The 21,613-nt window shown below is 35.7% G+C and overlaps 1 protein-coding gene across 1 annotated transcript; it reads left to right on the forward strand.

Annotated features, from left to right (window-relative positions):
- The first annotated feature begins 571 nt into the window (after positions 1-571).
- On the forward strand, positions 572-20,188 carry C4H6orf58 (chromosome 4 C6orf58 homolog). The gene is given in 6 exon segments (NM_001194318.3): positions 572-878; positions 2,656-2,742; positions 4,251-4,435; positions 5,175-5,275; positions 18,415-18,653; positions 19,918-20,188. Coding segments are annotated over 6 exon segments (993 nt in total). The 5' UTR covers positions 572-577; the 3' UTR covers positions 19,998-20,188.
- Positions 20,189-21,613: the final 1,425 nt, after the last annotated feature.

Below are 21,613 nucleotides of genomic sequence, written 5' to 3' on the forward strand. Positions count from 1 at the left end.
GAAAATAGATATTAAGAATTACCTAGCAGGTTTTTTTTCCAGTAGGCTGACTTTCACTATTGAATTGAGCTAATTAGATATTCTTTAAGCTTCTTTCTTGAAGCAGAAAGTTGTATTACAACTGGATCACATATATTTTCTAGTACACCTTTGCACATTATTATAAATCCTAGTATTTCCATCTTCAGCTATTTAATATTTTCCATGAAATATGTTAAAGTCTTTTTATGAGAGGGAAGCTTCAAAAGCCATTTGTGATGTATTTTGTAGTCGCAATGTAGCCTGGGAAACTTCTGGAAGGTTTTTGTTGATAAATAGTTTTATCTAATACATTATAAACAAGCCTAACCTTGTATTTAGGTTCTGACACAGTATTCTGACACTGAAGAGGCTGGAAAATTTAAGTATACTAAATATTAGCTAATACATCAATTTCCTCTACATTTTCACCCTATCCAGGAAAAAAAAAAAAAAAAAAAAAAAAAAAAAAGCAAAGTCAGGTAATCAAATAGCATGACTTCCTCTTCCATTCTCCAATAAAAGCCCTGCCACAATCTCAATCTTCAGCTCTGGCACAATGGCTTTTCTTCCTTCCTGGGTTTGTGTACTAGTTGGTTACTTTTCTGCTGCTTTAGCAGGGAATTCCAATCTCTCAGATATAGAGCCCCCTCTGTGGAAGGAGAGTCCTGGTCAGCTCAGTGACTACAGGGTGGAGAACAGCGTGTACATTATTAATCCGTGGGTATACCTTGAGAGAATGGGGATGTATAAAATCCTGTTGAACCAGACGGCCAGGTATTTTGCAAAATTTGCACCAGAAAATGAACAAAATATTTTATGGGGATTGCCTCTGCAGTATGGCTGGCAATATAAGACAGGTAAGAATGACTCTTGTTTTCATTGTAATGATCTAGCAGTAGACCTAAGAAGTGTTTGGGAAATTATACTCTGTATATACCCTACCATGTTTTTAAAAATTGATTCTTTTACTTTTTTTTTTTTTTTTTTTTTTTGAGACGGAGTCTAGCTCTGTCGCCCAGGCTGGAGTGCAGTGGCCAGATCTCAGCTCACTGCAAGCTCCGCCTCCCGGGTTTATGCCATCCTCCTGCCTCAGCCTCCCGAGTAGCTGGGACTACAGGCGCCCGCCACTTCGCCCGGCTAGTTTTTTGTATTTTTTTTTTTTTAGTAGAGACGGGGTTTCACCGTGTTAACCAGGATGGTCTTGATCTCCTGACCTTGTGATCCGCCCGTCTTGGCCTCCCAAAGTGCTGGGATTACAGGCTTGAGCCACCGCGCCCCGCCGTAAAAATTTATTCTTTATCTTGCTCTCTTTTCCCTTATAGTATTTGTTTTTCTACCTATCCTTCTCCTTATTCATAAATCCTTCTTTTGTGGGTTTTGCGTTATTATTAGAAAGTTCAATGAGGCATAAGACATAGTTATCACCTGTGAAAAGACATCACATCTCATCTACTGAGCATTTCACAAATATTTATTGAAATTCTACTAAGTGCCACACTCCTTTCTAAGCAATGAGATGAACCGAACAGTCAAGGGGATATACAAAGTGATGTCAAATTAGTTTGAAATTCTTAGAGTTCTAATTATGATAAGAGGTTATAAAGAATCATCACATTGTGCATGAGGATCTTTCTCTGTAAAACATTTGCTTCCGAGACCATCCTGGCTAACACGGTGAAACCCCGTCTCTACTAAAAAATACAAAAAACTAGCCGGGCGAGGTGGCGGGCGCCTGTAGTCCCAGTTACTCGGGAGGCTGAGGCAGGAGAATGGTCTAAACCCGGGAGGCGGAGCTTGCAGTGAGCTGAGATCCGGCCACTGCACCCCAGCCTGGGCGACAGAGCAAGACTCTGTCTCAAAAAAAAAAAAAAAAAAAAAAAAAAATTTGCTTCCTCTTGGAAATAAAGTACCTTACAGTGTATAGACAGAAGTTACGTTTTGGGATAAAATATGCATGAATTGAAAGATACTTTTGTTCTGGTTGATAGAAGCTCATGAGAAAGAGTGGTGCCTGTTTCCCAGTCCACACTGATAACACAGCCAATAAAGAAAATACTGTGTGTGAGAGAGAGGTTAAGAAAAGAGTAATTTCATTTGGAAGAAAAGCAATGATTATTTTCTAATATTTACATAATGCATATTACAGTTGAAACACTTTTGGTGCTTTTTCTCACCTCACATCGCAACCATATAATGTAGTTAATATTATTATCCCCATGTCGTAGATGAGAAAACTAAGGCATTAGAGGTTATTTAGATAAAGTCAAGCTAGTGAGTGGTGGAGCAGGGGTTTGTTTTGACTCTCGATCATCTCTTTTTATGTGTATGCATATTGCTTCATAGTTTCGATTAGGAGGTAGAGGAGGAAATAGAAGAGAGAATCCTTACAAAAGCAAATAATATTTAGGACCTATAATTCAAAAGTAGAAAACAGTGTTGTTGTTAAGGAAAAGAAAAGAAATTTATTGGGGTCTAAAAAATAAAAGATAGAAAAGAATGATGGGAATACCAACATATATCATTCAGAAATAAATGCTTTTGTATCTACAAACAAAATCTATGTGGTTAAGCAGTAGTTACAGCCAGTTCCAAAATGTGTATAATAAATACAACTGTGCATCCTCTCTCCTCCAGGCAGATTAGCTGATCCAACCCGACAGACAAACTGTGGCTATGAATCTGGAGATCACATGTGCGTCTCTGTGGACAGTTGGTGGGCTGGTATGTTCGTTTAAGTGGCAAAATAGATATTAACCTTTCCTGAAAGAAAGCATTCAAATCTAAAATCTTAGGGACAAGAGACAGAACTAAAACAACCTTGTTCCTATTTTAAAAAGGAATCTATTTCACCATGTACCTTATGGTCTTTAGGTCACATTAAGAGATTTAACAACCACAACGTCAATAATGATTCCTTAGGACATATTCAGCTTTTCACAGAATGACAAAAATAAGATTCTACAAAAGCAATGGCCTCTGAGGGGCCAGTTCTGGCAGTTAGGTGGGAGGTCCAACTGATAACAAAGAATCTCCAGAATAAGGAACGATGAGAATTGAGACATCAAGACAAATGATGCTTTTTCATTTTGCTCAGACCAGATGTGGTTAATATTGAAACCCATAAACATGCCAGAGATTAATACCTACTGCAATTCATTATACCAATCAGTAATCTCAGGCTTTAATCATATACTTTAATGCTAAAATAACCAGAAGGTATTTTCTAATTCTTTCATTTAATTTTATGCTTTAGTAATGAAAACAATTTATACCACAAATCCTTAGAGGTATTTCCCAATAGTTAGAAACATGACTACATTAAATTTCACTTTTTCAGAGCGACACACATCATATGTATCCTTAAGCATTTTCCTCTTACTACCCCTAATTGTTCTTTTAAAAGACCCACAATAGTAGTGGCCACAGAACTAGAATTCAGAGTTTGTTATTCTTAGATTGGTTTAGTAGTTTGGAGGATTAGCTAGCTACACTGTGGCATAGGACTCCATTCACAAATGCCTGTCTAGGATGAAATATTCTACGTCACTGATTTCTAGTGGAAATCAGTATAAGCCTAATATCCAACTAATGAAAATGTCTGAGTCTGCTGGAATAGGTTATACATAGGTAAAATTTTTAAAAATGTAAAAATAGTCTTCTTTGATTGTCAGTCCAATTATCCAATGATCTATAGTCAAAACTTACCCAAAATTTTTGCTTTAAAGGCATAAAATAAGATAAAAATGTAGTTATATCATGGTTACAAATTAAACTTACATATATAAAATAGAAAACATTCATTTACCAAAGCTATAATCATGTTAAAATATTTTAGAGAAAACTACAAATACAATTCACAATAAAACCGTAATAAGAGGTTTTGTACCATTCTGAGGAAAAGTTGATAACTTTCTTCCATTTCTACTTAATACTTTGAAAAGTGACTATTATGAAATCCATTAAAATTACTTCTTGTTTTAAAATATCATAGTCAACTACTTTAGCCAACATGTTATATATTTATGATTATGGGGTTATTAACAGAAACACAATCAAAGTTATGTATTTGACACTTAGGGGGATTTTTGCTCAATATTTTTTTCCTAGTGTTTAGCTTTTATCATGTTTCTGGGTCTGTGAATTTTTTTAATGACTTATACCTTCCTTAAAAATATCCTCTTTGAAATTTGTTAGTGCTTGTGGTAATAATAAATCTTTTGTTCTTACAGATTTGAATTATTTTCTGTCTTCATTACCCTTCCTTGCTGCGGTTGATTCTGGTATAATGGGGATATCATCAGACGAAGTCAGGCTTTTGCCCCCACCCAAGAATGAGAGGAAGTTTTGTTATGATGTTTCCAGCTGTCGTTCATCCTTCCTTGAGACAATGAACAAGTGGAACACCTTCTACCAGGTTCCTTCTTTATAATCTTAGGAGATAGGAAGAGAATTTATTTTGTCATATCATTTCATCTAGGATTTTTTTGTGCATTGCATAATATTTTCCTTAGTATGCAAATGTAAATTGTTATGGATGATATATTAAAAATATATTGTATAGTAGAGTGCTATGAGTAATTAATACCTACTGCCTCAATACAGCATTAACATAAATCTATCCATTCTTCTTGCCTCAAATACATTATAAAAAATGGTGAGCATACAGGATATTTGGCTGAATGGTGAAGAGGCTATTCTGATTAATTGAATTTTCATGTCCACTAGGATATTAGAAGAAATTTGACTAAAATCAATGAAGAAAAGATATATTTACTAGTACTTTAGTAGATTATTGCATTAGTTCAGATCTAATGAAATATTTTAAGAAGATATTTTTGTTACTCATGATTTTATGGTAATTTTAGCAGTGTTAATAGGAAAAAATAAAGACCTATGGTCTGTATAAAATATAAAGTCTGAAAATACTTGAGGTTCAATACTTACAGATCCATATGCTATTATTAAAACTAATGATGTTTTTGTGTTCTTTAACGAGTGTTAAGCATTAAGGCCATATACATATTTTTACTTAGAAATAAAATTCTTCTTTTATGTAGAATATTGCTAAATTATATATCTGAACATGACTAAATTTCAGGGAGAAGTATTGTATAGTTGCTTAAATATTAATACATTTGACTTCTTTACCTTAGTATTTGCAGTCACCTTTTAGTAAGTTTGATGATCTGTTGAAGTACTTATGGGCTGCACATACTTCAACCTTGGCAGATACAATCAAAAGTTTTGAAGACAGGTAAGAATGTATCTTTAAAGTATCTTTATTTAATATGCTAAATAATTCTGGGCATTATTTATATATTTTTCTTCTTCTTCTAGAGTATTTTTCAATCTTTATATTAAATAATAAGCCTAACCATTGGAGATTATAATGAGGATGTGTAAATATTTTAACATGATCAGGCTTAAAAAGGTGTTTTATGAAGAAAGGGAAAATTTTGAGAAAAAAAGCCTTGCATGAAGAAACAAACAAACAAGCAACAGGCAACACATTTTCCTAATTGTACAAGACAAAATAAAATATAAATATGTAGATGACCTTTATTATTTAATCATAGACACTGTTACAAGAAAAACTGTAGACAGATAAATGTAGCAGAGTTCACTTAAGCAATGAATGATTCATTAATCAGTATCATCCTGAACCAGTAGAGGTTCAGAGAGCTTCACCCAGTGATGTGGGCAGGCAGTATTTATAGACAGAAAAAGAAAGTGACATATAGAAACACTTTGATTGGTTACAGCTCAGCATTTGCCTTATTTGGACATAGTGTGATGAGAAATTTGCCTTATATAGGCATGGTTTGATCAGTTGGCAGCCTGTGATTGGCTGAAGCTCAGCTGCCATGATTTGATGAGACTCATATTTGTTACAAGAAAATACTCTTAAGTTCGGTTGCAGTTTGTTTACAAACTACATTAAGTTACAGCTTGCTACATATGGTGGCAATTTTAGACCAAATTTAATTTAACAATTCCCCACCTTTTGGTCTGCCTCTCAATTTTGAGAGGTTGACCAAAACCTTGGACATTGACACCACTCTCTGTCACTTTCATCATTGATTGATTTGGTATAAGTATGGAATTCACAGTTCACACATCAGGACAGTTGACTGGTTATTTATGTTCTCTTTATGTTTTCATTATTCTAATTTTAGTGAGACCATTTGACATAGAATGAATAGCTGCATAAGAGGATTTAAGACTCTGGGGAGGTTAAGGTGTGCCAGGGAGACTATTACGATGGCCATCAGGAGGCTAATACTAAGAGACTGAAGGAGCCTCCATCCATCAATTGAACCAACACAAATCAAATATATAAATAATAAGCCAGGATAAAAATCTACTTGTTTTAACCAATTAGCTTGTTTGCTGATTTCTTACAACTGAGCTTCTACTCTACCTGATGAATTTATTTAAGTACAGCAGGGATTGTTAGCTAGTGCACATATTCCTCCCTAAAGGTAGTCCAAAGCAAGCCGGTTACCTAATATGCCTTTAGCAAGAAAATCTAAAGGAGTTTGCTGGACAATTATAGCGTTTGCAGTAGAATCAGCTATAGTAACTAATGCATGAGACATATTTCTAAGCATAACCTCCTTTACATTTATACAAAGCCAGAGAAGGAATTTTCTACCCAACAATACCCATTAAGAAGAATTCATACCTGCTGGTAAACCCCTCTTTATTCCATAGTTCAAATTAAGAGTTACAGACCAATATCAAGTTTCCAATTAGTTATGGAGTGACAGGAGTACTCTTGGAATCCCTTAATTGCCAGTGGCTCCTTATTTTGCAATTATTGAGACATGGATTTGCCCACATATATGGTTGGTTGTTAAATCCTCCACAAATAAAAATATATTCCGGAAGAACTCTACAGATAGTCTCCTGTTTGAGATGCCTTGTGCATTATGAGTCAGCATTATGAGTCAGCATTAGTAATATTTGTCTAAGGCCTCATTTTTTAATCATTGTATGGTTAGAAGATACTAACAACTAAAGGATTAGGGTTATAAATTTGCCTACAAACATCGAATTATCTTCCTTTTGTTTTTCAAATTCAATTCTGGCTTAATTTAACTACTAAACTCTCATTATAGGTTTTGCCTACTGTTAGATTTAAACAGGCAGTCTGAATATTTCAGTCTAAAAGTCTAGCTGTTTAGAAAGAACTAGATATTGCACATGGAATATCAGTGAAATTTCTTACAGGATGAACCAGAGTATCTCTAAGATCATGTGAGGATTTAGGTTTAACATGACATATGCAATACTCAGTTAAGTTCCATGCAGAAGTAATTGATTATGAAATCTTCATTATCATATTACATTGCCATGTATAAACAGAAAAGAAACATGGGCCAAAAAGGAAAGGGGGAAAAGACTTCATGTTGACAGAGGAGAAAAGACCTTATTCATGATTTTGGGAAAGCTGTCTACATCAAGGATGCCATCTTCTTCTGGGGGGGAAAAAAACGTCCCTAGTAAGCTTTACCTAGAGGTCTCCAGTGGGTGTACAGTCCCAAGGGTCTGGAGGGTTTCTCTCAAGTTGAGAAATGTGGATCCAAGGCTCAAATCCCTGAAGTTGGGCTGCAAAAAAGAGCTTGGTGTGGTCCCTTCTGATGGAGTTCAAGGGCAGTCTTTCTTTGGTGTCATTTCCAAAAGAACTGATCTCTAGGTTTTAGATCATGAATGATCTGGTTGTTATCAGTTGGTGGGCCACAAAGGGCTTCTTTCATCTGGTGAAAATATGCTTTGGCAAAATGCATTGAAGCCTCACAATTTTGAGTCATATCAGAATTTAGAAAAATATGAGATATATGAGGTTTTATTATTAGAGACATAGGCCTTCCAATAACTATTTCACAGAGTCAATCTGTCTTTTCCTACAGGAGTGGATTTGATTGCTATCAATCAGTAGGACCTTTGACCAATGCAATCCAACAAATTCTGTTAGCTTTGTCTGATGCCACTGTGTTTCTAATACCTTTTTAAACTGTTTTACAACTTTTCTGGTAAAATGAGTACCTATATTGCTAGAGATGTTTCCAGGAATGCCCCATAAAGACACTTTCCAATAACCTTTTCACTATTATTATAGCATTAGCCTTCCTGCAGAGAAAAACACCTATAAAACCAGAAAATATGCACTGAAGGTGACAAATGAATTAAATATATTTGTCTGTGTTCAAATGATCCAGCATGTGCCAAAAAAGTATCACTTGAGGTTTTTATTATATTACCAGCATTATCAGTTTAACAAACCAAATATTAGTGATAAGAATAGTCACTCCACCAATATTTTCCTCATTTCAGAATAGTCACTCCACCAATATTTTCCTCATAATTTGGATTATTTTATCTCTTCCTTGATGAGTATAAAGCTTTTAATAATGGAAGTTTTTAGGACCCAGGAAGGACTAGGAGGCCATCTGTGCATTCCATGAGTCCATATTTAACATTGAATTTATATATATTTTTAATATATTTATTATATATTATAAATTAAAATTTTAATTTTTAAAAAAATATTTTTTTAAAAGTCAGTTTTGACTGGCACACCCAGCACTTTGGGAGCCCAACGTGGGCGGATCATGAGGTCAGGAGTTCCAGACCAGCCTGGCCAATATGGGAAACCCCGTCTCTACTAAAAATACAGAAATTAGTCAGGCATGGTGCCGCATGCCTGTAGTACCAGCTACTGGGGAGGCTGAGGCAGAAGAATTGCTTGAACTCGGGGGCAGAGGTTGCAGTGAGCTGAGATTGCGCCACTGTACTCCAGAGACTGGGGACTGGGTGACAGAGTGAGAATCCATCTCAAAAAAAAAAAGTCAGTTTTGTATTTCCAAATCAGGTCGATAGCTTGCTTACTAAATGGGTTATCATAGGTAATTTGACTTGAGTCAATCTCATGATATTTGTTCAAATTGCTTATCTAAACAACTTCACTTCTGGCTGACATAGCATGAAAATCTGCCAAAGCATTTTCTTAGTAATCAATTAATTCTTGTTTGACTTGATGTTGGTTAGAAGTTTTATGAATCAATCAGTCTCTTTGTAACAGTTCTGGGAATTCTCATTCGGTCCAATGGGATGATCAGATTTCTAGGAATTTCATAAAATTTCTGGAACATATATTAATAACATATCCATACAAATACAACTTACAGAAAGTTTAACATTACTTATTATTTGATAATGCTTTCCATATTATTTATCAAATAGGCCCAATTACTTTAATATCTCTCTTTTTATAAGGAGGGCTATCTTTTTGAGATGTTCCAAAGGCCCACCTGCAAAGTCCCAAAGTTAATTTGAGGTCAATAAAAACACTTGATTTAGAATTTCATTTTTTGGAAGCTTGCCAAAAATATCAAAGATTTAAAATACTTGATAAAATAGGATCACAGATCACTTCTAAATATTAATAGTCATCCATTTTAACCAGAGTGATAATTTAAAGATTTTAAAGGCAAACACAGAAAAATTACAGTTATAGAAAAACCTTCGATCTTTTTTAGAGAGGACTCAGTTGTTTACATGATCAGAAAACCAAATGAAGACAACATGACGCACAGGAAATTATCTTAGTAAAATGCAGAACCTTTGTTTTCTAGGACAATTACTTCAAGGGTAAAGAAAAACTTTTCACAATGTCCTACTAAGAACAGACCAATACTCCAAGAAAACCTTGGCTTAACACAAGGAAACAAATTCTAATTTTGCATCAGTGTACCTTTGATATTAATGCTCGATTTTTAGAAAAACATAGAAATAATTCTCTTCTAATTTTAGCCAACTTGATCAACACAAATTTTTTCACAAGATTTATATTTCACAAACCTTTTATAACTTTCTTATACATTCAATTTTTGTCCTATACTTCTTCTCTTCTCATTTTGGAACAACAGGTCATTCCATACCAGGATAAAATTTGCTCTTCTGTTTCTTGAACAAAACAAAACATCCTCATATATTATAGCTTTTCTTACCAAAAGCACATTTTACCTGTCTACTTGCATATAGCTTTGTTTTCTTTATTTCTAACTATTTCAGTTATATATAATTAAGAATCTTAACTCCTATTAACCTTAATTTCTAGTGAACACTAGGAAACAAGCAATTGTGAACTGTTGTACCAGTAATCTGTAGACTAATAAATCTATGAATTATACTTTCCAGAAGCGTGTGTTTTCTCCTGGTGAATTTCTCAGTGTGGCACAAAATACGTTTATTAACCACCCCAAATACCTTTGGTCCCTCTGCAATAAAAAACTGTAGAAGAGGCAAAATATTATCTCTATTGAAGACTAAGCTTTGATTTTTTAAAATCTTGCCCAAATTCCTACCTAAGGGGTCTGGGGAATCATGCCCTATGAACCATAATTTGTCATCAGATGGGTTTTATTTAACCCTATGTATCATAACTTACTTTCCAACATGACTATGGCATATGTGACAAAGAAGAAAAACAAAATATTTTACCCCAAAACATGTTTCTTTGCCATGTTTTGAAATGGCTTGCAAAGCTGTCCTTCCTGGGGGAAATTTGCATTTGTAAAGAATCTCTGTTAACATAGCTAGATCTTTTTCTTCCAGGCCCTCCCAGTCCTGAAGAGATTAACTGAGAGTCTAGCACTTTTTATAGGTCTGAATAGGAAATATTTGTCATCTATTTTCTCTAAAGCAGCCACTATGAGACATCAAAAGTACTATAGTCGTCACATTCTTTTATTTTAACTTGAATATTTTCATTAATCCCAGGTCTTTAGACAAACTCAAACAATTGTTGAACCAGAAAATGTTTAAATTTTCCTATAGCCTGCATCCACCCCCACCCCCCTATTTCAAATCGTCCCGCCTTTCTGGACCAAACAAATGTATTTCTCAAATGTATTTTATTGATGTCTCATGCTTCTCTAAAACGTATAAACCAAGCTGCACCCCAGCCACCTTGGGCACATGTTTTTGGGACCTCCTGAGGGCTATGTCATGGGCCATGGTCACTCTTATTTGTCTCAGAATAAATCCCTTCAAATATTTTACAAAGTTTGACTCTCTTTGCTGACACTATTTTTCAGGTTTTTTTCTTTTTGGGCCTGAGAATTAAATTGTTGTTTGTATAGACTTCCCTCAGCCTCAACTTTCCATTCTCGATGATAAGGCTGTTAAGAAAAAAATTTTGGTATACAAAGGACATCTTTCACACGGAAATTTTATCTTGCTTATGTCCATTTAACTTACCTGTTTTTAACAATTATGTTTGAATGGCTCATAAAAATCAAATGTTAATCAGCTAGTGATTTGCTTATTTTTTTGTCTGACAAATTTTGTAATATAGAGATGACATAAGCTTATTTTTTTCTACCTGGTTTACTGTAGTAATGTAAACATGCAAAGCATTTGGGTTAGTTCTTGTTTTTCTGAAATAATACTTAAATTATATAGGCACTTATTTTCCTTGAGTCAATTAAATACAGCTCTTTCATAATTTAAGTTTGGCACTATCATAAGGAAATAGAAAAATATCACATATATATCATGCATACAGACATATATAAACATATAGACCAAAACAGATCTTACTGAGATGGGAGAGCTCCCTGGACCCCTTTGCAGGACTCATAACAGGGGTGTGGCTTGCTTACTTGGCCACCATGTTCAAATGCCCTGTGGGATGGGGTACATGCAGGTGAGTGGGTGCCAGAGCTGGAGGCTGGGGCAAGTGCTTTTGGGCTCTGGCCTAATGGTACCATCTAGGGGTGTGTTACAATTAATGCTCTTTCAGTAGTTACAGTCCATGGATGATTAAGTGTTAACCAGCTCAGTGAAAAGTCAGGACAGACTTTTACATCCTGCCCTCTTGGTACCCGGGTACTTGTCCAGTGTTCAGGAAGAATTAGGTCACATGGACCTGAAGGATGGTGAATGCAGAGATTTTATAGAGTGATGGAGGCCGCTGTCCGTGGGATAAATGGGGAGCTGGAAAGGGGATGAAGTGGGAAGATAACAACTCCTCTCTGACTATCCTGCTGCCTTTTCAATGTACAAATGTTTCTTCTCTTCTTCTCTGCCACACCACTCTGCTCCTCTGCCAGTGGAGTTTGGGGTTTTTATGGGTATGGGATGGGGTACATGGAGGGCCACAGTAGTTTTGGAAAAAGCAACATTTGGGTGGGAAAACAGAGACGTGAAGTTCTCATTTAGGGCCATGGGCCCAGGCTTATCGGTGGGGACTTTGCTGGGGAACTGCCCTCTTCTACCCAGCATTTCTCTGCCTCCTGTCCATATTATTATGATTTTATTCTAAAAGTTTTAGTCATGTGCCAGGTACACTCATTAATTTATTAAAGAATATCTGGATCCAAAATTGTCTTTTTCTGGCCAATGAAGCAGGCTGTGTGCCCATACGGCCAAAACCCTCCTTTACGCGTGTGTGTGTGTGTGTGTGTGTGTGTGTGTGTTAGTGAGAGAGAGAAGAAAAAGATAAAACTTTTGGAAGTGTTCACTTACAAGTTTCTGAATAGTTCCTTCGTTTTTTCCTTAGCTCTCTCTAAATTTGCATTTCCAAAGGAATGTCTCTTACATAAGGTCAGGTAGAAAATTTACATTTCAGAGATAAAGAGCTTAGACTTCAAGTTTAAATAACATCATTTGCCTAAACCAAGAAATAAGGGTATAGGTAAAGGCCCAGTTAAGGCACAATGGCCATGAAAAGTACCTTAAACAAAGGCAAGGCTTGTTATGTAGATTTAAAACAATGCCTTTTTCATTGTAAGTTTCTAGTGACCTAGTCCTCCTTTTGTTGCCAGTGTAGAAAAGGAGACAGTCTTACAAATTGAGATTTTCCTTACAGATGTGATTTTTTCATATTAGTCAAGAATTTTTTATGTCCATACTCAGCACAGAAACTTTTAATCTTATAGTCACAGATTAATTAATATTTTAGGTCAGTTTGTTTTCACAATTGAATGACAGACCAATAAGTAGTTGTTTTTCCAAGAAAGAGTTTTGGGGTATAGTAAAGATTATGACAGCAAGAAAGAGGTAAACAGAATTGGCAGCACGGATAACGAGCAGGGGTTTTAAAAACACAGTTTCAGTTCACTGAGAAGCCACCATGGGAGAAGCAGGATCAAACTGAAAAAACAGAGAGGGCTAATTCTTACAAATGTTTTTCTGAAAATGATCAAAGTGTCAATTAGACAGGATTGAACACAGGGACTTTCCAGATTTGATATGAACCCTCTCCTCCCCCAAAATCCACCATTCAGAGTTTTTCTTTCTGAGGGAATGGCTGATTATTACGCCAAAAGTGAGACCTTTGTGGTTTCTTCTGGTGGGGAAACAGTACAGACAAAGGGAGTGGATTCGTCAGATGGCTGGTGTAAAAATAGACAGTTATTTTTTTTTTTACAACGGCTTGGCTGTTTACAATAAAAGCAGACATCTCAATGCACAAATTTCTTTAGTTTGGGCCCCTCTTGGTTTGGGTTTTAAAATAGGTGTGAATAAGTCTTTTTTGTCCTTGGAGCTGTTGTAACTATGAAGACAAGCACCTGTTTGCATTTTGTAAGGAGTTTTCTCACTGTGGCCACTGTAATTCTAACTGTTGGTAAGATTCACCCATTTCTCTAGAAAAGCATAACTTCTGGGTCCATAGTTCATTTTATTTTATTTTATTTTATTTTTAATTTTTTTAACATTAAATTGGCTGAAGTTCCAGATGGAGGAGTTCCAGAATCTTTGCATCCAGATGAAATCATGATTTTCTATTTTTTGGTAACGAGACCTACCTATTGAACACAGTCCAGTTTCTGTCTGACCCAGTCAGACACCTGAGGCCTCCCTATAGGACCCACTCCTGTTTCTGTAATGACTTTTAAATATGGTCCAGATCAAAAAAATGCTCAAATGAATTCAAAGAGCTTAAAATACAAGTTCATGGAGTTTGAATCTAAGAAAGAACTCATCCATAACCCCAGTTGCTGTAAGAGTGTAAGTTTGGCACTATCATAAGGAAATAGAAAAATATCACATATATATCATGCATACAGACATACATGAACATATAGACCAAAACAGATCTTATTGAGATGAGAGAGCTCCCTGGACCACTTTGCAGGACTTGTAGCAAGGGTGTGGCTTGCTTACTTGGCCACCATGTTCAAATGCCCTGTGGGACGGGGAGCGTGCAGGTGAGTGGGTGCAGGGGTTCAGTGAGCACAATGAGCCCTGGAAAGGACCTTTGCTTGGTTACTTGGTGCTTCTGGGGGTTGCTGGAGGTCTATTTTGTTTTGGTGTCTCTATTCATGTTAGTAGCTTTCCTCAGGTATCCGGTAATACTTGACTGTCTACTCAAATTTAAAAAGAATCACTTAGAAGACCTTACTGTGTGAGTGGAAATTTTCAACTAAGAACATATCTCTCAAGTAATCTTGCTGGGTTGTTTAGGTAACCTTTTAAATATTGACACTGTCGTAGAAAAAAAATGGGTTCTTGTCACACAACCAGGAAAAGTCAGGCACAGACGCTTTGAAGGGTGAGGGGAGTGGAATTTATGGGGCAAAAAGGAAAAAGGAAAAATTATTCTCAGCAAACCAAGAGAGAGTCCTGCTAGCAGGTTTCCTACCTCACAGTTTGAACACCAGGCCACCACTCCAGCTGAAAAGAGCAGGCTCCTCCCCTGTGTAAGGTGCAAATTCCCTGTGGCTCCACCCCATGCCACCAGTGAGTATGTGGGCATGCTCAGACAAGGCCCTGGGCAGGTTTCCTTATCTGCACAAAAGCATCTGATGTAAACACTTGTGGGGCAGGTTGGAGATTCTCTGGGGTCCCCTTTTTATCTACCTAGGCATTTGGCTGTCTCAACACTATGGTTCCAATAACTTCAAGTCTTTTCTCTTGAGCTCACCCAGTTTCCAGAAGAGACACTTTCACTCACCTGCTTCAGAAGTCAAGGCGTGACTGCTAGTATTATTGAAAGTCAAGAGAGAATGAAGAAGCAAGGGGAGGGCGTCTTTGCATTCAGTATATCATTTCCACTTACATCCCCTGTATCCAAGGTGGTGTTCCTACCTTCAACCATGATTAGTTCACACAGTGCAACGACCCTCTGTTCTACCCCTTCCAGGGCAAGCAGTGGTAGTTTCCTACTATTTGAAATCTGGAAGGAAATCTTTGTATATGATTGCTTCTTTAAAGTCTTTTAATCTCCCTGATTTTAGCAATCTCCTTTCACCCAGAGAGTATTACTCAGACTTAAATCGAGGAGAATTCTACAAATTATATTAGCATTATTCTTCTGTTTTCCTCTCTGGTTGCTTAAAATTTAGTTTTCTTGATTCTATTAAATCTTTTCAACTAGTTCTTTTCAATTTCCAGCTTCCAAAATCTTGTTGTTCCCCACATGTTCTGATTTTATTTCTTCTGTCATTTTAATGGAGATTTGGTAGGTTGTAAAAGTACAAGTATTTGTTAAAAACAGCATTTTTACTAAAAAACTCTTTTACCTAAAAATTCCCTTCTATTATCTCTTTAATTGGGATCAGTTCAGAATATAATAAAATATTGTGTTATGGATAAATTTATATATAGGTGCACTATTAATAAAGCAAAAAATACATATTTTCTATTAATTCACTTCACTGAAAGTTTAATAATAGTTCCTCAGGCAATTTGAATAGTTTCAAAGCCTTATATTGGTGAAAGGTAAATCTTTTAATATGATTATTATGGAAGATTTCAAATGCCCACTTATGTGCTCTGATTTGTTAATCTACCTATTTATGAGGTCTGGTTTGTCAAGGTCTATGAATTCATATTACAAGATTCAAGGCTAATGATTGTTCCTTGAAATGAAGTAATAGTGTACAAATTAAGACGCTTTGCTTTGAAGTTACACAGACCTGAGTTTTAAATCCTGACTCTTTTGACCTAGGAATTCAAACTGGGAGAAACTCAATTTTCTTATTTTTAAAATAGCAATAACAATAGTATATGCCACATAGTGCAATTTTGAGGATTAATTAAGAAATTCATAAGTTATGCTTAATGTACTACTGGCATATGAGAAATATTCAATATAAAGTAACTATTATCACCAGGACAAAAAGCAGTAGTAAAGAACATGGGTTTCAAAGGCAGATAGATTGACAGGGTTTAAAACAGGGCCCTGCAATTTACTATGTGTGTGGCCCTGAGTTAAGTTAGCTCTGTTTGAAAGAAAGCAGCCCAATCAACAACCACTAAACCTCAGTGTTGTACAACTGTGTTTATTGCTCAGATGTCTGGGGTTTAGATAAGCAGCTCTGCTGGTCTTTCCTGGGTTCACTCTAATGTTGGCTGATTTTGATTGGCTGCAGCAAGGATGACTGGGGAAGCTCAGCTCTGTTCCCTGACTCATTCTACATCAGACAAGCCTGGTTGTTTTCTACAGTGATGGCAGAATTGCAAGAAAGAATAACCAAATTGTGAAAATGCATTTCAAGTTTATGCTATGACAAACTAGTTAATATTATATTTTTTATGTCAAGTTACATGACTGAGTCAGGAGTGGGAATTTCCGCCTATCACCTAATGTAGGAAGAACCAGTACTGAAAGTTACAAAGCAGAAGACAGAATTGTAGGGATTGGTAAAGAAATGGGGACATGGTTGCAATCTATTACATGCTGTGAAATAACTCTAAAAGCTCATCAGTTACTTTCTTTAGGTAAATATATATTAAGGAGTATTTACTTGAGACAATACTGAGTATTTTGTAGCTTGCATATACTCAGATATAACTCTGTGGCTCTGTATCCTCAGATTGGCTGACTTACGTATACCTGTGCTTCTACTTTATGTGAACTATTTCAAGTGTACTTTAATTCTTTCTTTAGTGACTACATTCTATCTGATCATTAGGTGAACTGACCAACAAATCATTCAACTGATGCATTTGAAGAGTTTATTGAATTTCTTCACTGCTCTTGTGATTTCTGTGTATTGAACTGGTGCCCTCATCCCATCTCTCCCAGTGATTCTGACTTACTTCCAATTTGTTTAGTACATTGTTACTGGAGCTCTGTGGCCCTTGTTCAAAATCTTTATGACTTCACATTTCCTTTCATCTTTACTTGGTGGGTGACTGTAACGTATCAAGGGGAATTGAATCCAGACCAAACACTTCTGTTATCAACAATCCAACTCTGCCCACCCTACCACTTCCAAGTATAGAGCAGGGAGGATCCCACAAGCATGGGAGTCAAACAGACAACGGGTATTATCTGTGTTATGTTATAGTTTATTTAATCTCAACAAGCATAATGCAAGCACCTTCTGTTTAATGTATCCTTTCTATGTTGCTGTCAAAATAAAATCAGATAATCTAATTTCTAGACATTATAATAGAAATAACTAGAGAAAAAAATCTTCAAATATGTGAATGATATGATGTTATGGGAATATAGAAGAGAAGAAAGTGGTAGATTCTACCTCAGGTGGGCTGGAAAGCTTTGTGAGGAACATAATATCTATGATGAGACTTGAAACAGAATGTACCTGGTGAACCACATGGTGAGTATACAATGTACCTGGTGAACCACATGGTGAGTACCTGGTGAACCACATGGTGAGTCTCAGGGAAAACAAGTCTGTTTGCAAAACTACAAGTTGTTCAGCATGATTAAACAGCTGACAGAAACAGAAGATGTGACTTTTATAGTTTTAAAACTACTGAATATACCTTTAATCTTTCCATTGTAATTATTTGTCCCCATTTCTTAGGCGAAGCTAAACTTTCTCACCTATTATGGGGAAAAATAGTTACAGAGGCTTTTGTAATAATTACAGAGTCTTTTCTAACAATTACAAAGGCTTTTTTTCTACCCGAGGCTTCCTGTGGTAGAAAATGCCAATTATTTAGAAATTAGATAGTAAAAATCAGACTTTTTTTCTACAAAGCTCAATGTTTCTAGGATTCCATGGCTTCAAGAAATCAACAGTTTCACAAAGGATATTTGAGTCTAGCAAAAATTTTGCTTTAGACCTTTGATATTTATCTCTACACTGGCAAAGAGTATGATTTTAAAATGCCTTACTTTTGGTTATTAGGTGGTATTCAAGTATAATGTGCTGAATTAAAGAAGATAAAATGCAATGTAAAATGTAAACAATTAATGAGATGATTCTTCCTAGATTTAGAAGTTTAATGAGCCATCTTCACACCTCCTGAGGGATGGAATAAAGTCATCACATTATCAATCCTATTTTCTAAATTATAAAATTATGAATTTAGTTTGTTGGCAGGAACCAATTTTTTCTGAAGGTAATGAGGTTGAAATTCTGAGGTGACTAATTATAATTAAGTACTTTTCCATTTGTCTTTTAGATATGATTATTATTCTAAAACAGAAGCACATTTTGAGAGAAGTTGGGTACTGGCTGTGGATTATTTAGCTGCAGTCCGCTTTCCTACAACCTTGATAAGAACATCTAAGTTCCAGAAGGGCCTGCCACCGCGAATTCTTCTTAATACTGATGTAGCCCCTTTCATCAGTGACTTTACTGCTTTTCAGAATGTAGTCCTGTTTATTCTAAATGTGCTTGGCAATGTGGATAAATCTACAGGTAAGACCCTTAAAAGAATACTTTTAAAAATCAATATTATGTTGAAAAAGTAGAGGAAGAAATAATAATTAAATCAGTGATATAAACATTACAGCACTCCAAAAATAAAGTTATGATTTCCTGTGGGTATCCATTCTATTCCTTTAGCAATAATCACTCTTGATATCTAGAACCATTTAATGAGCACACATTTTAATCCTCTTACATATGGCCTGTCCTTTCATCTGGAGACCATGTTGAAACTTGAAGTTGGCAAACCAACTGAAACACTCTTTTTTTGTTTCTACATACTGATATATATTCCTTATTTTGATCATCAGATCTTTTTTTTAAAACAAACAAACAAACAACAAAAAAAAACTTTCTACTTTGCTCTTAAAGAAAATGAAGACATTTCAAAAGAAAACCTGCCATGATTAATGAAATTACTAGCAATTTGGCTTACCTGAGTTCCCTTGATCCAGTACTATTAGTCATGGAAGAAGGGTTTTATTCCAGCCCTTCAAATGCTGGATCTTCTAGTGAGTAAAAAAAAAAAAAACAGAGGATTCTTTATCTACCAGTTTGAAAGTGACTGTATCATTCCCATTTGCCATGCATGCACTGAAGCATTGAGCCAAACTTAAAACATAATTATATTATTAATGTTTTTCAAAGCAAAAACATCGAGTCTGAAAGATAAAAATGGAGGAAATTAAACATGAATAAATTAAACCTATGTTGTAAAAAATCTCTGCATCAGTTAGAGTAACAAAAACATCCAAACACTTTATAGACTTCATACAATTGAAGTTTTTCCTTTGGTTCTAGTGTGGCATTCTCTGTCAGTAGGCAGCTTCCCTTCACACAGTGAGTGAGTAGCAGAGCAAGTCTCCTTCACTCTGTGAAAGTTTTTCTTGGAGCTTTTTCCCAAAAATGAGTTGATCCAATTTATTCTGTTTAATAGATGTTTAGTGTTATTATTAGTTATTGCCAATAATATAACAATGACATTTTATATATATCTTTTGTTACATAGTGTATTATTTTACCACCAAATTCATAGAAAGAACATGAAATAAAGTTGGTAAGTCAGATATTGCCAAATGGTATTGCCAATAATGCAATGAACGACATGCCATGTTTACTTTTCTTTGTATAATTTATGATTTTACCCCTAAATTAGTAGAAAGGAAATGAAATAAAATTATGAGCCATATATTGCCAAAAAGTACTTTAAAAAATTTGCAAGAGTTTACATGTAATAATTTTGTATCTTTTACAGGTTATCTTTGTACAGAAAAATCTAATGTATCTAGAGGTCATTCGGAATCTAGCTCTAGAATTTACGGAAATAACTCCTGAAACATTTAACTTGAAACTTCAGGAAATGATTAATGAATTAAAAATGAAAAACTCTAACTTGACAATCAGTAATTTCAAAAAATTAATGTAATCATGACCATGTAGTTTTATTATTTCTGATGTTTTTGATTTATGCTTATTTGTTAAGATCTTCTACATGTATTAAAAACTTAAATGCATTCAAATTAAAAGTGATGATTTTGCTCATGATTTTAAAATTCATTAATAATTAAAATGTTTAAGATAAAAGTATATTGCATTATGCTACAAAAAAAACTGAGAAATTAACAAACATATTAAACTTGTGTAGCTCTTTTGTTGTTATCCTATAATCAAATTTCATGACATTTAGACTAATATATATTGCTGATTTATAAACAAAATACAGATCATTTTGAAATAAAATACTGAAAGGCAGTTTAAATTTTTTAAGTTCATAAAATTGAACTGGAAAATAGAATACACTAACTCATGTGTCAGTTTTCTCTGTGTTTTTGCTGACCATAAGTTTACAGCAATTATACAATAGAGTTCCTCTCCTTTCACCCACACTTGACAATGAATTCATTATATGTAAAATGTATAATTAATGAGTGAGAATACACTGGCCAGGAGGTGGTGATTTCTAGAGCTGACATGGAGTTTTCATATGAAAGTTTTCCCAGGGTCTCATTCACAGACTAAATCTACCCACTAACTGTTGGAAAATGAAATTGGACAAATTGGTTTGAACAGATGGGTACTGGATTAGGAAAGATGTAGTTTAAATCTCAGCAATGGTTGGGCATGGTGGCTTATGCCTGTAATCCCAGCACTTTGGGAGGCTGAGGCGAGCAGATCACTTGAGGTCAGGAATTTGAGACCAGCCTGGCCAACATGGTGAAACTCCATCTCTACTACAAATACAAAAATTAGCTGGGCGTGGTGGTGTGTGCCTGTAATCCCGGCTACTTGGGAGGTTGGGGGAGAAGAATCACTTGAGCCCTGGAGGTAGCGGTTGCAGTGATGCCGAGATCGCACCACTGCACTCCAACCTGGGCAACAGAGTGACTCTGTCTCAAAAACAAACAAACAAACAAACAAAAAACTCAACTCTAGTTTGCCAGTTGAGTTGAGCTTGGGCCATTTTTCTAGCACTGTCTGTGCTTCAGTTTACTTATTGTTAGAATTAAGATTATAAAACCTACATTGCTAGATTATTTTGGGGAGTCAATAAAAGCATAAATATAAGGGTAGCTAGTGTAGAAAAAACTGGGTTCCTGTCACATGACCAGGAAAGATTAGAATTGCGGACACTTTGAAGGGGGAGGGGAAATGGAATTTACTGGTGAAAAGGAAAAAACTCAGCAAAACAGAGGGGTTCCTGTTAACAGGTCCCCATGTCACAGATTGAATCCCAGGTTACCACACAGGAACAGGAGAGGTCAGGCTCCTACCCCCTGCAAACAGCACGAACTTCCCAAGGCTCCACCCCGTCGCCCTAGCGCGCAGGCCGATCGGAGATTCTCCAGGACCAGCAGTTTGGTTTTTCAGCCTTTGAGCTGTTTTAGGCTTGAGAGTGGGGCTTCACCGGGGAAACCCTTGGTTGCCTCCTGTCTCTATCATTCCCCTGCTAA

Source organism: Macaca mulatta, chromosome 4 (assembly GCF_049350105.2).
Source record: "Macaca mulatta isolate MMU2019108-1 chromosome 4, T2T-MMU8v2.0, whole genome shotgun sequence".
Classification (NCBI taxonomy): Eukaryota; Metazoa; Chordata; class Mammalia; order Primates; family Cercopithecidae; genus Macaca; species Macaca mulatta.